This window comes from Apiotrichum porosum (assembly GCF_003942205.1).
Source record: "Apiotrichum porosum strain DSM 27194 chromosome Unknown scaffold_8, whole genome shotgun sequence".
NCBI lineage: Eukaryota > Fungi > Basidiomycota > Tremellomycetes > Trichosporonales > Trichosporonaceae > Apiotrichum > Apiotrichum porosum.
The window spans coordinates 314609-331375 of NW_021167115.1; the positions used below are offsets into that span (position 1 = coordinate 314609).

The 16767-nt window shown below is 60.5% G+C and overlaps 6 protein-coding genes across 6 annotated transcripts; 3 read left to right on the forward strand and 3 right to left on the reverse strand.

The window, feature by feature from the left end:
* Positions 1-601: 601 nt before the first annotated feature.
* Positions 602-1195, reverse strand: EHS24_008896 (uncharacterized protein; the record flags this gene model as incomplete). Its single annotated transcript, XM_028624195.1, has 1 exon — positions 602-1195. One exon carries the CDS (start codon positions 1193-1195, stop codon positions 602-604), a length of 594 nt encoding a protein of 197 aa, XP_028475267.1.
* A 1658-nt stretch (positions 1196-2853) lies between these two features.
* Positions 2854-3765, forward strand: EHS24_008897 (uncharacterized protein; the record flags this gene model as incomplete). Its single annotated transcript, XM_028624196.1, has 3 exons — positions 2854-2941; positions 3029-3137; positions 3315-3765. 3 exons carry the CDS (start codon positions 2854-2856, stop codon positions 3763-3765), a joined length of 648 nt encoding a protein of 215 aa, XP_028475268.1.
* Positions 3766-4272: 507 nt separating this feature from the next.
* Positions 4273-6928, reverse strand: EHS24_008898 (uncharacterized protein; the record flags this gene model as incomplete). The annotated part of the gene is made up of 11 exons (XM_028624197.1): positions 4273-4936; positions 4980-5033; positions 5080-5153; positions 5198-5207; positions 5256-5355; positions 5392-5437; positions 5479-5681; positions 5721-5825; positions 5878-6384; positions 6507-6592; positions 6642-6928. 11 exons carry the CDS (start codon positions 6926-6928, stop codon positions 4273-4275), a joined length of 2136 nt encoding a protein of 711 aa, XP_028475269.1.
* Positions 6929-7677: 749 nt separating this feature from the next.
* Positions 7678-9657, forward strand: EHS24_008899 (uncharacterized protein; the record flags this gene model as incomplete). The annotated part of the gene is made up of 3 exons (XM_028624198.1): positions 7678-8292; positions 8405-9463; positions 9517-9657. The coding sequence occupies 3 exons, from the start codon at positions 7678-7680 to the stop codon at positions 9655-9657; spliced, it is 1815 nt and encodes a 604-aa protein (XP_028475270.1).
* Positions 9658-11366: 1709 nt separating this feature from the next.
* On the reverse strand, positions 11367-13253 carry TFC1 (tau 95 subunit of transcription factor TFIIIC; the record flags this gene model as incomplete). The annotated part of the gene is made up of 9 exons (XM_028624199.1): positions 11367-11579; positions 11619-11745; positions 11786-11947; positions 11997-12104; positions 12142-12221; positions 12260-12467; positions 12508-12670; positions 12719-12796; positions 12842-13253. The coding sequence occupies 9 exons, from the start codon at positions 13251-13253 to the stop codon at positions 11367-11369; spliced, it is 1551 nt and encodes a 516-aa protein (XP_028475271.1).
* Positions 13254-13774: 521 nt separating this feature from the next.
* Positions 13775-16689, forward strand: SPT7 (Transcriptional activator spt7; the record flags this gene model as incomplete). Its single annotated transcript, XM_028624200.1, has 7 exons — positions 13775-13780; positions 13912-14004; positions 14166-14225; positions 14286-14346; positions 14400-14530; positions 14580-16474; positions 16533-16689. The coding sequence occupies 7 exons, from the start codon at positions 13775-13777 to the stop codon at positions 16687-16689; spliced, it is 2403 nt and encodes an 800-aa protein (XP_028475272.1).
* Positions 16690-16767: the final 78 nt, after the last annotated feature.

The window sequence follows — 16767 nt, forward strand, 5'->3', positions numbered from 1 at the left end:
TGCATGGCCTGCAAAGCGACGGCGACGGGCGAATCCTGCTCGACCCGTCCCGGCCCGTCTGCAAGCGTGCAAGCATACGAGTGTACGAGAAGGTGTGGCCTGTGCGTGGCATGCGTGGGAGCGATGGACGAAAAAAGATACGAGCAAGGCTTGATGGCTGCCGCCGCGTGCGTCATGCGACGCTCGACGACGACGACGAGGTGGTGGTGGTGGTGGTTACGCAGCCTGCAGCCAACGCAGAGAGTACAGTGTAGCAGCTCTCTCTCGCTCTCAGCACAAAGGCCCAACGATATGACATGACGAGTCGTGAACAGGAGCACGGGGGAGAGATGGTGTGTATACAACGGAAATGGAGAAACAGTAGTGTGTGCACGAGATGGATGGGTGGGGGATGAGGGAGCTGACGTCATTAGCACCTAGCAGCAATTGAGGCGTTTTTGATGACTTACAATTGTCCTATTTAGCGTGCGGCCAATTTCAGTGGCGCCGTGTGGTGGGTGGGGTGGTGGGTGGAGGGTGGTTGAGAGGCTATGCACCTGGCTGTTTTGAGGCAGTGACCCAAAGACGCCTAGAAGCTAGAGGCCTTGAGAAGCCAAGAGGCCTAGAGGGCAATGCCAAACTGCTCGGCGCGGGCGTGTGATGAGCGAGCAGTACGCTGGATCGTCTGGACGCGGTGCACAGAGTCCAGGTAGGCACGGAGAACAGCGAGGGCCTGGCGCTCGCTGACCTGCGGGTCGGCAATGCTGGCCACCACGGCGTCCAGGTCGCTGCGACGGTCGCTGTTGGCTGCGAGCGACTTGTAGCTGCGTGCAAGGGTGAGCAGGTCCTGACGCCAGGCAGCTGGGACCGAGGGCTGTGCCATGTCCTTTAGTGGAGGTGCCGGGGCGATGCGAGGAGGAAGACCGCCGGTGGCCGTGGCGTCTGTGTGGTCGTCGGTCACGATGAGGACGGGCGCCGAGATGATGCGACCGCGCACTCGGGGAGACGACGAGTGGGCCGAAGCCGAGTGCAGAGTCGGCGGTGAGGGAGGGAGGGACACGCCCGCGCCGAGGGGAGGAGTTGACGGTGGTGTGTTGGCGGACGCCACGGACTGGGAGGACCCGACCGACGAGGCCGACGACGACGACGACGTCCTGCGGTGCTTGCTGACCGTGAGACGGCGACGGATGGAGGTGAAGGCCGTTTCAGAGGCCATGGTGGTGGTTGTGAGAGTGTAAGGTGGTGTGTTGGACGATGGGGTGGGAAGAAGAAGACGTTACAAGATACGGCAGAGGACTGTGGATACATATATCCAAAGGCAAAATGCCCGAAACTACTGCGTGTGTGTACTGCGTCGTCGGTCGTCGTCGTCGTCCGTAGTACCGTAGTACGGAGAGTGTATCCGAGACATGTGTTGGGTGTGGAGTGTGGGAGCAGGCCACAGGCCACAGGCGTGTACAGGCAGGCGCCAAGGCGTCACTCACTGAGATACGGATCCCCCACATCTCTCCTCTGTACCTCTGTCACTTCTAGAGCCGATCGCGCAGCGCCGGCGCCCACATGCGGTCCCTCCCTCAATGCCCCATGCGCCAATGCACCGCTCGGCACAGGATCTCTCTCTCGCTCAGTTATCGGCCTCCTCCTCCTCCCTCTCGCCCCCGCGCAGAGGCTTGTTTTCGGGCGGCCCGACGACCGACGACGACCGTCGGCAAGTTGGGCACAGAGGCTTCGAGACACCAGACGCTAAACACAGCAAGAGGTACAGCCGAACGCCAACAGGCCAACAGACAAGTCTTTTACCTTTGGCGCATGGCAACCTGCAGGACGAGTCAATGTGATCTCTCAGACACAAACGTTTTCTCCTGCCCTGGTCTCTCTGTCTACGGTCTTGTGCATTTTGTCCATCAGTAGTAGTAGTAGTTGTTCCGACTCTTGCGGTCAAAAAGGATGGTCCTGATCCGATGCTATTCAAACGAGGCAGTGCTGCGCTGCTTGCCATGTTGCAATGAATGGGAAAGGATTGAGGATCCGACGCTCTGGGTCGGAACAGGTGTTGCCTGGCAACAATGTCGTCATCCAAGCCGGCAGCACTGCCCATTCCGCGCCTTGAGGGATCTCTCTTCGATCTTTTCTGTATGTTCGGTGCAGCGGCTGCCGTTCGGGCATGGCCGCCTATGGCTGTCGGCATGGCTGCTGGTAACTTGGAGCCTTGAGAGAAGCATGAGAGCAGAGAGAGACACACACACCCCGCTGCTGCTGCTGCCGTGCATATGGCGGTCATGATGACGACTGTGGTGTCACGCCGCCGCAGCTCGGTCCGAGACCGCCTCTTTTTAAGCCTTGTTCTCTGCCTCGTCTCTCTCGTCTCTCGTCTCTCGCCCTGGCCCAAAACACCGCCAGCTTTGCAGCCATGAAGCCACACCCCAGTGCGCCAGTGCTATAGTTTGTCCGCTTACCCTCACACCGTCAGCGCATACGGGCGGGAGGTGGGAGTGAGACGTGAGACGTTACCTTTTTCTTTGTCCTGTGTCTGCCCTGTGTTGTTTTGCCTGCCAAGACCTGAGCCCCCAAGACAAGGCAACCTGTGCCCAAGACCGGCCCGTCATCAGTTTCGTTTTGCCACCCACACCACTGCACCAGAGCCAGGTTTTGCCAATTATGCTTCCGTTCTCCGGCGTCAGAGCTTGTGCCGCAGTTTGCAGCGGCGGGGCAGAGAAAGAAGAAAGAGGTGAGAGAGAGAGAGATCGTCAGCTTGCAAGCCCCGCGGCGAAAACGACGCGCGCGCACGAGTGACACAATTCAACACCCGTTCGCATCGTCCCTGTTGCTGACACTTTCCATTCATCCATCCATCCACGCCCAACAACACAAATAATGCTCAGCACAGCAACATCCCTCCTCGTCGTCGCCGCTCTGGCACAGGGCGTCTCGGCAAGCTGCTACTACGACGCGTATGGCAGGTGTAAGTGTCTCTGACGAGTGCGCGCGTAAACACCGCCCCACCGACCCCCACTCGCGCATTTGTTTTCTGACTAACCCCCCCTTCCAGACTACTGCAACAACAGCGGGCTCTCGAGCGCGGCGCGTATCGCCATTGGCGTGTGCGTCGGCGTCGGCGTCTTCGTGCTCTTCATGATCGTCGGAGCCATGCGCCGCAAGTAAGTGTGCTGCTCCATCTCTCCCCCATCTTCGTGCGCAGCAGTGGAGCCCTGGCTGGGCTCCGGATGACCCACCCCTCCTTGCCATCGGTTACCCGCATCCTGTCTTCCCCGGCTGTGCAGTGTGCCCCCCACCCATCCACTGCATCAATGTTCGTGACTGACCCCTCCGCGCAGGAAGATCGCCGCCCAGTGGGCCCAGCACCGTCCCCCTCCTCCTATCCAGATGCAGCAGTCGTCGGACAACCCGTACGCCAACAACCCGCCGCCGCCCGTCAACGCCGACGCGTACGCCTCGTCGTCGTCGTACGCCGCCGGCATTGCCGGCCAGGAGTCGGTCCCCAAGCCCGCAGCGTCGTACACCCCCGGCGGCGAGACGGGCAAGCACAACCTCGCGTCCGAGTACTATGGCACCGAGGCCAACCCGTCCAACAACAACGGCGCAGACTTTGCAGACCACTCGTATGAGTACGAGCAGGCCCAGGCCAACGCCGCCAACGGCGGTAACCCCCCGCCGGGCTACGACACCACGGCCTCGGGCTACGCGCCGCCCTCGGGCCCGCCCCCTGCCCACACGACCGGCCAGTACGCGGCCCCCTCGGGCCCGCCCCCGAGCACCAAGTACTAGGAAGGAGGGGAGGGAAGGAGCAGCAGAGGAGAGAGGACGGACAGCCGTTCTTGACGCGAGACTGACTGGTCATTACACACTACGACAAACCCGCCAAGCCTGTGACGAGACGAGACGAGAGATTATAATACGGCAACCAAACATGACCGCCGTGATATGAACCACTTTTTGCCCAAACACGCAAACAAACACGCAGGAACAGGACGGGCCGTCACTAATGCCCCGCTCGGGTCACCACTAATGCCACGCTCAGCGCTGAAGCTGCACAAGACGGAAAAGCAAAAACAGGTAGGTATTCATCACCTAATGATAGGCATCGGGTTCGTGAATCGGGTAGGGGGAGGAGTAGTCTCGGAACAAAATATGGGGGGTTGGATCGTGAAAATGGGGCAGTTCGTTTCTTTGTGGGTGTTGGGCGTGGGTGACACCCGCGAGCGAGCGCGGAAGCGACAGCTCCAGCTCCAGCTTGGTGCTCGTTTCTCCGCTCGGTGCAGTGGGCAGTGGGCCTTACTTGCCGGCGCCAGTGACGGCCATGACCTTTTCGAGCATGTCCTCGAGACGCTTCTGGGACGCGCGGACCTCGTTCCACTCCTCGGCGGTGACGGTGACGGTGTTGGCGTTCTTGCTGCCGTCGCGGAAGAGGCGGGCGAGCGACTCGCGCGCGGCCGCGGGCTTCTTGGCGGGGGCGACGATGGCGGCGGCCGCGGCCTCGACGTCGGTGCCGGCAGGCGCGGTCGAGCTCGAGGGCACGGCGCCGGCAGCGGCGGCGGGCTCGGCCGGGGTGGCGGGAGGAGGGGCGAGGTCGAACGCGGCGTGGATGAGCGACTCGGAGCCGCTACCGAGGATGGAGCCGAAGAAGCCCGACTTGGCCTCCTTGACCTGGCCGCGCTCCGTGAGGCGGATGGCGCGGCGCGAGGTGCGGTACGCGTAGCGCTCGTACGCCGAGATGGCGAAGAGGATGGGGAAGTTGCACGCGCGGATGAGGAACACGTTGACGCGGTGCAGGGTCTCAGCCGAGCCCACGTACTTGATCGGCATGAGGATGGCGAGGGCCAGCAGGTTGAAGGGAGGAATGTACGAAAAGACGGCATCCGACTTGACGCCCTCGACGGTCGTGACAATGCGCTGGAAGAGGTACTCCTCCGACGCGTTGCTGTACACGCGCGAGTACCTGTGTGGTGTTAGTTGGCTGGTTTGTGACATCGTCAACTTACTTGGCTGAAACCATACCCATGAGGATGACCACGATGAACGACTTGCAGAGGAGGCTACCAAAGTCAGCGGATGTGGCGGGGTTGTTTTCATTTCACGCACGAAAAGGTAAACAGCAGGATGGGACCAAACATGGGGTGGAACTCGCTGCCGCGGGTCCAGGTGGCCGATCCAAACTGCTCGTTAGTTGAACGTTCCTCCAGGGACAAGCGCAACATACCCAGATCTGGCTACAATGGTGTCAGCAAGCGCAGGGCAAGACGCAGCGTCAAACTCACAAGAGAAGCTTGATGATCTGCTTGAACGTCCAGTTGGGAGTGTCGTTGTTGCCACGCGCGAGCTCCCAGAGACAGACGGCGATACCGCTAAAGGCGACAGCTGGATGTTAGCTCGACACTGGACCGCGTAGCTTACCAGTAAGGGCCATGAAGCTGACGTAGGTGGAGATCATGCCGCGGAGCTAAGGGGCCGTCAGTGGCGGTCTTAATATTCTCAACGTACAGCAAGAATGACGACCGAGCTGTTGATGAAGAAGAAGACCAGACGGGGGAAAAGAATGCAGCCAGCGAGGGACAGAGTGTCAAACGCGAGGTCGGCCTGCTTGGTCGAGTGGTACCAGAGGCTCGGGATGCGGATGGCAATGTACGCGAAGAAGAGGCCAACAAACGACACGTCAAGGACGTTCCAGGCGTTGGCAAAGTAGACTGTTGGGTGTCAGCAGCAACACGTTACCTGCAACCTACCGAGCCAGCCGCTCTCCTTGGCGGCCGCAAACTCATCGAGGATGATACCCAACGAGTAGGCGATGAAGAGGCCCTCGATAAATGTAAACGTCTGGAGCTCGCGGTCTGAAATGTGTCAGTTGAGTGCTAGGCGGGGGTTCACGGCACGTTGACTCACTGGCAAGAACCAAGACAAACAGGACAACGAGGCCGAAGAAGGACAGGAACTCGAGCAGCTGGCGCCAGCGGGGGACACGGAGACGCGTGTAGTCGAGCCAGCCGGCAAGGTAAGGGTTGTACGAGTAGACCTCGGCGGCGTCGGCGTCAAAGTCCGAGTCAACCGAGCCCCTGCGCGAGGGCGAACGCTGCTGGTCGCGGCGACGGCGGGTCTTGGGCGAGACGTAGTTGTCCGAGATGAACGAGTTGGTCGAGGGAGGGTGGTAGACGATCTTTCCCGAGTAAATGTCGCCAGCGAGGTGCTGGATCAGGGGCTGCGAGCAAAAGTGCTTTGCGTCAGAGATGATGGCCAGCTCGAGCGCGCTGTCACGGCCCTCGGCGAGCTCGTCCGCGTCGACCGCCTTGAGGATATCCTCGGGAGCGCCGTCGAGCGCACCAAAGTTGCGCACGAGCTCGGCAGTGAGCTCCTCCTCGTCCTGGGTGTCGGGCCATGCGCGGAGGATCTTGACTGGAGTGGCGTTAGCGGGCCCCGAGACGGCGTCACAGTGGCTTGCACGTTGTTGGATAAGGAGGCATGCAGGCTTGTTCTCGAAACTTTGCGGGAACGGAGGGGGGGAGGAGGACACGTACTGGCAGCGTATTCGCAGAACATGGCACGGGTGTTCTGGAGGTTGGACTGTGAGAGGTCCTTCTCGGCGAGGGCGGCGTACTCGAGGCTGTTAACCTGTCAGCACATGTTATCGGAGCGGGAGCGGCGGCACGCACCGGTTGGCCATGAGCGCAAAGATGACGGCGCCGAGGCTGTTGGACGCGTTCTCCTCGACCTCATCCTTGACGGGCTTGGGAGCAAACCTCTCGACAAAGGGCTTGACGACGGAGAACTGGACGGCGGGGTTCTGGAGCTCTCCCCACGCGAGGATGCTGTCGACCTCCTCCGAGACACTCGCGTGCATGGCGTGGATAAGGGCATAGACGGTGGTGGGGACCGACGCCTCGACCGCGGCAGCGGGGGCGGCGACGGTCGTGTCGACGGGGGCGGCAGTGGTGGCCATTGTCGGGGTGAGCTCTGGTATGTGGGCGAGCTTGTTTGCTGGAGAGCAAAGAAGAGAGATGGTGGATACGAGATGGGCAAGACGCCGACCTGGGTGGGGGGTCTGTGATCGACGCGGAGCGGGAGGAGACGGACAGGCTCTCTTTGTGCCGTAGCGAACGAGAGACCCAAGGCACTCCTCGTCTACGCACGTTGGACGCGACCGGGGCAGCCAGAGCACCCAGAGCTACGCGCCTGGCCAGCGCGCACTGATCGCTTGCACGCGCGCTCGCTACCACCTGGTGGCGGAGGGGGTGGTCTGGCTGGCCTGGAGCGTCATCCTATATCCTGGTCGTGTGGCCATCGCGTGGTGCTCCGTAAACACACTCTCCCTCTCTACCCCGCGCATTGCCGTCGCTGCCCGGCATTCTGGCCGACCAACGTTTGCGAGGACGCAAGCACGGGCGAGTTTGTGCGGGTGGGATGAGCACTGCTTGGCCACATACCCCCCCTGTCAATACCTATTTAACCGTCGTCATTAGAGACGCGGCGCCGACCTGATTAAGATCTGTTCCAACGGATGTTCCATCGGGCAAATAATAACAAATCCCACACACCCTCTCGCCCGGTCTCAGGTGCCGAGATTCGCTTTCGCAATATGACCAGACGACCCCGCGCGGCCCGCCGCCTCTGGCCGACATCCTTTTACGACCTGTCGTTGTTTTGCTCTTCTTCTTCTTCTCCCCCCCACTTCCATCCTCCCCACCATAAATGTTCGCCCGCACTCCCATCGCCCAGTCGGTCAGGTCTGCAGCGGCCCGCGCCCCGCGTGCGCCTGCCGGCCTGCCTCGCCCCAAGGCCCAGCAGATGCGCTTCCAGTCTGTCAAGTCGTCCGCCGAGCAGGCCCGGGAGGCCGAGTACGCTGCCCAGCTCGTCAAGATCAAGACAGCAGCTAGGGCGAGGAACATGACCCTCCTCACCGCCGGTCTCATCTTTGCTGCTGGCGCCATGGGCTTTGCCAGCGGCTCGTTGATCAACCCCTCCATTTTCCTCTCGAGCCACCTGATCCCTTCCGAGGAGGCTATCCAGCTGCAGGAGAGCCAGCAGCCCAAGTACGGCACTGCAGACGACTACAAAAAGGCCATTAGGGATATTCGCAAGCTCTTTGTGTCGCGCGGCGCAGACGACCGTGTCAGCACCGACGAGGACGACCTGCGCAGCCACGGAGTCAGCGACTGGAGCTACCACGAGGCCGAGCTGCCCACCGTCGTCGTCTGGGTCGAGTCGACCAACGAGGTCCAGGAGATTGTTCGCATTGCCACAAAGTACCGCGTCCCTATCACCCCCTTCTCGGGCGGTACCTCGCTCGAGGGCCACTTTGCCAGCGTGAGTCTCGCGTCTTGATAAATATCGGTCCAACGGAGACGTCTGGCCCCTGTGGTCTGCTCCTGGACGCCCATTCTGGCGTCATCGGAACATTGGCTAACGTCATACGCAGCCCTATGGCGGCATTTCGCTCGATGTGTCGCGCATGGACAAGATTATCAGCATCTCGGAGCCCGACGGAGAGGCCGTCGTCCAGGCCGGTGTCAAGTGGGAGGACCTCAACGAGCACCTGGCCAAGCAGGGCATCAAGCTGTTCTGGCCCGTTGACCCGGGACCCGGTGCCACGCTCGGCGGCATGGCCGGTACCGGTTGCTCGGGCACCAACGCCGTCCGCTACGGTACCGCCAAGGACCACTGGTTTATCAACCTCACTGTTGTCCTCCCGACCGGCGAGGTCATCAAGACCCGCTCGAGCGCACGCAAGTCGTCGGCCGGCTGGGACGCTACCAAGCTGTTCCTCGGCGCCGAGGGCACCCTCGGCATTGTCACCGAGATGACTGTCCGCCTCGCCCCGCTCCTCCCGACCAAGGTCGCCATTGTCAACTTCCCCTCGGTCGAGGCCGCTGTCCGCGCCGCTACCAGGGTCGTCAACCACGGCTACCCCGTCCAGTGTGTCGAGTACCTCGACGGCCGCACCATGAAGGCCATCAACCTCGGCGGCCTCGCCGGTCGTACCTACCCAGAGACCGACACCCTCTTCTTCAAGTTCCAGGGTACCGACAATGTCATGGCCGAGGTCGCCAAGGGCGTCAAGACGCTGGTCGCCGAGGACGGCGGCAAGGGCTTTGAGTTTTCCAAGACTGAAAAGGAGGGCGACGACCTCTGGGCCGGCCGCAAGGCTGCCCTGTGGTCGGTCTTGGCCCTGCGCGACAACGCAAAGGTGTGGACCACCGACGTCTGTGTCCCCATCTCCAAGCTGCCCCGCCTCGTGCAGGAGACGGCCGAGGACTTTGAGAACCGCGGCCTCGAGGCATGCCACTTTGGCCACGTCGGCGACGGCAACGTCCACACCCTCGCCCTGTTCAGCAACGACGAGGAGCTCGCCAAGGTCCGCGTCGCAGTGCACGACATGGTCGAGCGCGCCATCCGCATGGGCGGTACCTGCTCGGGCGAGCACGGTGTCGGTATCGGCAAGATCGAGTACCTGTCCGAGGAGCTTGGTGACGGCACTGTGAGTTGACTGCACCTTCTTTTCTGCTGCTCGTAGCTCACACATACCCACAGGTCAACCTTATGGAGACTGTCAAGCGTTCCATTGACCCCCACAACCTCATGAACCCGGGCAAGATCTACCCGCACATCAGGCCCGTCGGCGGCAACCACACGTTCACCGGGCTCCAGCCCACCTCCAAGTCGGCCCACTAGGCTGCCGCATGAGCGTGACCTACTTGCGCCTTGCGCGAGCCTGTTATCGTGTATTGTTATTGGTGTTGGGTATCGGCATATGTGTGGTCATCTTTATCAATAGACAAAAGAGGGGTGATGGATGCAGAGGTTTTAAAGAAGCGGACACTGACAGTGGGACCCCAATCACTCATTCACCGGTGGTTCGCCCTTGCTCACTCAGCTCTGATGGCAGGCGTGGAAAACGCACCAGGAGCCAATTCGACATTGTTGGGTGGCGAATACTGCGTTCTCACTCGAGCACACAGTGTGGACGGGGGGAGGAAGGGGGCAGGCAGGCGCGGGGGCAGAGCGACAGCCCGCCCGCACAGCCTGCCAAGCTCCCCATCACCCATCACCGATGCCTCGCGACTGCAAAACCCTGATCAGTGATCCGCCGTCGGCCCAAAGCACTGCTGGCTCTCGGGGTGTCGCGCTGTCGACAGCGAGAAACACAACGTTGGACCCTTTGATGTTTTTGGGTGGCGAATACTGCGTTTTTACAAGAGACGCGGGCGGAACGCCGGCTCGTCACTGGTCACTGGTCGCTGATTGGTGACTGACTGGTCACGCCTCACGCCTGATCAGTGTCAGACACAAACAAACGGCGGGGCCTCGCGCTCTTGAGCGCTTGAGCTCTCTCTTGGCACAGAGAAACACCCCGTTGGACCCTTTGACGTTTTTGGGTGGCGAATACTGTGTTTACAAGAGATACAAGAGACGCACCCGCACTGGGGCCGGGATGCTGGGTCCTTGTCACGGAGCAGTGATGGTGATGTCTTCGCGACTGCCTGAAAGGTTGCAAGGTGGTCGGTGTGTACCAATGTACCACCGGAGTATGCCAGAGCACAGCCAGCCATGCTCGGGCTCTCGTTGCTACAAACCACGATCTGGGACGCTTCCTTTACTGCATTCACTGCCTGTACAAGCCAACGAGGATGGAGCGTCGCAACACTATTGATACCTTTGATGTTAAACCCTTGACGTTCGTCAGTGTCAAACAAACCCATTCCTGCGCTCTGGCGCTGATGGGACAGAGAAACACACCGTTGGACCCTTTAACGTTTTTGGGTGGCGAATAATGCGTTTACAAGAGACTCTCTGGAGGCGAGGAGGGGGGCGGGGCAAGAGAGGGTGGGCGGGGGAAGGGCGGCGGCGAGGATAAAATAAAAAAACCAAACACGGCTCTGATGGCCGGTGGCTGGCCGGCTGCGTGTCCCAGCTCGCCCCGAGTGTGCATGGTGATGGCGACCTGGACCGCGGGATGGGGAGAACGCAGTATGCAACCCAATTCGAGGTTTTGGGTGGCGAATAATGCGTTTCCGGGGTGTGCGAGAAACACATAGTGATAATTGAGTAAAATACGGTTAATGTGATAGGGTGTTTCGTGACTAGCGCCACACGACACCTGTCCTTCCCCCCGCACCAGTGCATCCACGGATGTGCATCCTTGTTGTGGTTGCACAGTGTGCACCTCAAGCATGGCAGATACATTGCATGTTGGATGCATGGAACTCCCATGTTTGTGGTGTTCACCAAGACACAGTGGGTTAACGTGGGCTAACAAAGGCGTTCATCTTTCACAACACCGCCGCATAGACCCCAGAGAAGAACAACGCGCGCTTCCGTGATAGCTAATCTGCATGCACTCTGTATATACACCCTTCCTATACACACCCAACCACTGCGCACTACTTCTTGCGGCCAGCAGCCAGCCTCCTGATGAACGCTTCGGCGGCCTCCGTCTCCTCGTCGCCCGCCAGGGCGCGTTCATACGTCTCCACAATCTCGGCGCATCCCTCGTCCGAGAGCGTCTCGCCATGGTCACGCAAATGGGCGTAGCGCACACGCAGAAGACCCTTGATGAGCTCAAACGCGAGTGGGCGGTACCATCCACTGTGAGGCTGCGGGGTTAGCATGGTGGCCAACAGCGATCAACCCACCTCGCAAGTGTCGCCAAGGCTGATGGGGTCAAAGATATACTTTGAGATGATCGGATCGAGAATGTCCACGAGCTGGTAGTCTGGCTTGTTGCGGTGGATGACCTGGCCATCGTAGATGTACACCTTTCTGGCTGTCAGCTTGGCGCACAGAGACAAGTTGAGCTCACTTGGGGTCAATAGGTGGTCGCAGGCCCTCCTCGATGCGGCGTTCCTGCTCCTCCTCCCACCACTTCTGGGTGCGCTTGGGCTCGTCGTCGTCATCATCCATCGAGTTCAAGATGTTGTTCTTTGTCCTCTTGACATCGAGATACACATAAACACGCTGGTACCTGCAGGATTGTCAGTTGGGCCATACACTCGACGGATCGTCGGGCTCACTTGTGCGCGTCGCGATCAGCGCAAGGGTCGTATCCGTAGCGCACGATACACTTCCAGAATGGTCCAGCACCGTAGGTGTAGCCCGTAGCCGGGAGGTAGACCTTGTTGCTGAGGGGTTAGAAAGCTGCAACGTATGGCAACCCACCTCTCAATTTCATAACGGTCTGCGTCGGGGAACTGCGCCAGAAGCGCATACCTCTGCCACACGGGACGTTGTTCCATGAGCTGCGGGTCAGCTGCTGTACTATCTCTGTTCCACTCACCTCAATAAGGCGACCGTACAACCTCGCATCAAGCTTGGGGATGCGCTCGCGGATAGGAGCCTCTGGCTCGGTGGGCACCTGGTGGTTGTGGCCGATGACTGGCACAGCCCAGCCAGACACGCGCGACTTGTTGACGAAACGAGACTTGTACTCTTGCTGCTCCTCGTCCCAGACCTGTTCCTCGACTGTCTGAGAGTTCATCTTGTAGCTGATAATGGGTCAGCATCGAGCTCGTGAGATACACCCACTTCCACACAAAAGGCAGGTGACGCTGGCTCATCACTGGCGTTGGCTGCAGCTCGGTCAACGAGTAGTAAGGGAAGGGTGGCGGGGTGCCGTTCTCGCCCGCGCCGGCTTCGGCAATGTATTCCTCGTGGAGGGGAGGAACGCTGTAATCAAGGATGGCGTCGTCTGGAGAGAGTCAGAAATGTCGAGGATGGATGATGAGAGCCGGCTCACAATCAAGGTCAAGGAGCGACTGGGTGAGCTGGGCAATGTGACCGTCGCGGCTCGGCGTGTACTGGTAATCGGCCATGGCTGGACGTTAGCTGTGTTGACGGACATCGGGTCAGCTGCACTCACACCTGAAGCGAACGGTCTGGGGGATGGAGCCAATAATGTCGGCGGTGAAGACACCCTCGTTGAGCTCTTCGTCGTCATTGGGAGCCTTCCTGCGACGCTTCACCACCTTGACGAGAACTTTTTGGCTCGCAACGCGAGTACCGCGAACGGGCACACCGGAGCGCTCCTCTGGACGGTACCTCATCTCGAGATACTGCGGCTCCTGGGCGTTGGCGTTGAAGCAGTCGTCAATGTCCTGTTGGTTTGCAACTTTGAGGATTTGGTGCGCGCGCTGCATTGGGCCGGGGTACTCGATGGAGCGGAACGTTGTGCGCGGCAGGGGACGCCAACGAGCCGTGTTAAGCGTCGAGGGGCCTGCATAGGCCTCTGGGGCATCGCGGTTGGCGGCCGCTGGGGCGGATGGTGGGCTCATGGGGGTGATGTTGTGGTCGGGGATGAATGTAAATAAACCTCTGGGTTGTTGGTGTGACGCCGGGACGGTAAAGTCCGGTGTAGGGGGAGCTCGGTTGCGTGAGAGGAGGCGGGGCGAGGACGAGGATAAGGGGGTGGAGCGGGACGAGACGGAGTGTGATGATTAGGGATGCGATGGGTGTGCTCTGGGAGCCAGCACGTGGGGTGGATGTGATGGATGATGGTGAGGGAGAAGGATGAAATGTCTCACGAAATAGCAGCCGTAACTCCGTCGTGATCCGTTCAGTCGGTCAGGTTGTAGTGTCACTTTGTTCCGAGTGTTCCACCCACAACGTTCAGTCCTCTTTTTCGCCCTATAGTCCCCCCCGTCTTCCCATTTCTGGCCACCCATCCACATCCATCCATCCACCCTCTCCCTCTCGCCTGCGCGTCCTCTCCCGTCGGGGCCTACCTTGCGACACCACTCTTGCTGCATAGCGTCAAAGGTGTCCCGCCCCGCCCCAGGAGCGGTGGCTATCAGCAATGAAGGTGCGTCCAGCTGGGCCGTGGTGTGCCCCCTCTCCCCTCTCCCCGCACCGCACCTACAATCCCCAATGGCCATCCCCGGCTCCTCCAGACCGCTCTGTACACCGCGCTGACACTGCATCCACCCTATACAGTACCTCCTAGGGTACCTGGAGGGCATATCTGATGCACCAAGCATCACTGATCCCGACTTTCAGCAACTCCTCGTCGACGTTCAGGCTTCCAAGGTGCGTTCGTGGTGGTCACTGGCGACGGACCAATTCAGGTCGGCCGACTGTCTAATGGAACCATAACTGACATTTACCGCTCTTGCTACATCGCGCCCGCATTCACACCTGGTGCTCTGTTCGCTTGCTCAACCTCACACGACCACAACCTACAGCCCCAGAAGTCGTCTGATGCGTTCTATGACAGCCTCGAAAAGGTGGTCAACGAGCTGAGGAGCACGGTACGTCTCGGTCAATATATCCATCCAACCGAATGTTTGGCTGATCGCCCCTCTCTCTAGCCCGAAGCCGCTGCCTTTCTCAAACCGGTCTCGAAGCGCGATGCTCCAGACTACTTCCAGTGTACGTGTATCGGGTTACGGGTGTTCAGAGCGTGTTCCCTGACAAGAGCTCAGACATCACGCGTCCAATGGACCTGTCGACCGTCCTGCGCAATGTCAAGGCGCACAAGTACAAGAACAAGACAGACTTTGGCAACGACTTGGACCAGATCTGGAAGAACTGTCTGACGTACAACACGACGGCGGTGAGTGGGCTCCCAGAGAACCCCGCGAACTCTATTCTGACAGCTTTAGAACCATCCTCTCCGAGCTGTGGCCAAGTTCTTGCAGCAGAAGACCAACCATCTCCTCGATTTCATTGCGGACCGCGATGACACCGCCAACAACCCTCTCTTATCGATCCTGTCGTCGGCCGGCGCGTCGGCGGCCGTGCAGCGAGCCGCTTCTCAGCAGCCCGGAGCCGCCGGCCCATCAGGGAACGGCGACGACGAGGATGCCGCGGGCGAGAGCGATGACGCGATGGGAGAAGACGACGAGGCAGGCAAGTCTGCCGATAAACAACCACCTCCTTCCGGTCATGGTGACCCAAATGGGAGGGCGACTCCGGATGCCGGGGCTAGTCGAGACAAACGGGCGACTAGCGTCGGATCGGCATCTGGAGACCGGCGAGTGAATGGGAAGGCGAACGGGGTGGCCAAGAGCCCCCCGCCGTTTCGTCCCAGCTTCCAGGCCAACCTGGACGCACCCGCACTGATTAGAACGCCCTACACCATGACCCACCTCCAGCCCGTGTCGCTCAACGAGCCAGGGCCTTCCTTTTCCGACAAAGGCAAGGCCCGTGACGTTCTCTACGGCAACGCTCCACCACCATGGTACCCCGTCTCTGTGACAACAGACGACGAGGACGCCAAGCTCGAGGGCTACTGGTGGGGCATGACCTCCAAGGACGACGCATACGTCGGCGGTCTGCCGGCCGTGCCGTGCATGCTCGAGGGACCCTCGCAGAAGCGCCGCCGCGTGTCATCACGTCGTCAGCGTTCTGCGTCTCCTCAAGCAAATGGAAACGCGCGACCAGCACGCTTCGAGTCGGCGCCGCCGTCCCTCGTGCCTTCCAAACCCGTGTCACTAGAACGAGTCGTCCAGCGAGGTATCGACAAGATGGTCGACGCTCGCCAGACGATGAACATTATTCAAGACTGGCAGCGATATTACGAAGGCGACGGCATGGGTCCACCACCTCCACTGCTCGAACCCCCCGAGGTGGAACGCGCTCGCTTAGCCGAGGAGCGCACCGAGGGCAAGCGGAAGCGCCGCGAGGCCCGCGTCGAGGGCGCAGAACGCCGAAAGCAAGGGGGCGAGGTCGGCGAGGCCGAGGCTGCGTTATCCCTCAAGCGCGTGACTGCGAGCATGTTGGCTCACAGTGGCTTTGAGGGCGCCAACGAGATCCCGCTCGACCTCTTCACTCGCGTTGCAGGAGACTACCTCCGTAACCTGGGCCGCACGTTCCGACTCCTCATCGACGGCTTCTCCCATCAGATGGACAGTGAGGAGATTGTCCTGCACGCGTTGCACGAAAACGGCCAGATTGAACTGCAAGACCTCGAGTCGCACATCAAAGACGACATTGGGCGCGAGACTTCCAAGGTCGCCGAGATGCAGCGCAAGGTCCGCCAGTCATACAAGGAGCTCACCACTGGGCCCGTCATCGAGGACGACATGCTGTTTGCCCAGGACGGTGAGATGCTCCAGCACGGCGACTTTGCCGAGGACCTCGGCGAGGACTTTCTCGGTCTCCGCGAGCTGGGTATCGACAAGGAGTTTGGCCTCAACTCGCTCAGTGTGCCCAAGGCGCTCTTCTTTGGTCGTCGCAACCGCAACAATGCGGCAGCACTGGGTGCCAAGGCCGACGAACCAGATTTCCCGTCTCCACCGCAGTTCATCTCCCTCACGCCCGGTTCCTACAAGAACGTTACGCCGGCGCTCATGCACGCCTTCTACGCCCACCGCATCGAGGCTGGCACCGGAGTGGACAAAGACGACGCGTTCGACCAGGTCCACGCCACCATTGGCCCACTCGGCCAGATTGTGCAAAAGCCCCTCCCCGGCGCCGCGGCGGCCAAGAAGACGCAGGCTAAAAAGGACGCAAATGGAGAGGAGAAGAAGGAGAAGAAGCCCGCCAAGAAGCCAGGGTATGTGCAGCAGCTGTCCTATGGTCGTCGTGCATGTGTAGCTGACAGACATTCGCAGGCAACCTGGTGTAGGCAAGGGCAACTGGATCCGGCCGTCCAAGGAGGAACGCGAGCGGCGTGCGGCAGAGAAAAAGGCCGCGCTCGAGCGACAGCGTGCCGAGGCGGCGGCGTCGGCGCCGCCAGAGGAGGAGGACGCAGAGGGCGAAGAAGAGTAGAATGTCATTGAGATTGGAGAGTGTAGGCGAGTGAGTAGGTAGTGAGGCTGAGAAGTAGGAGAGAGGGTCGGTTGTCTT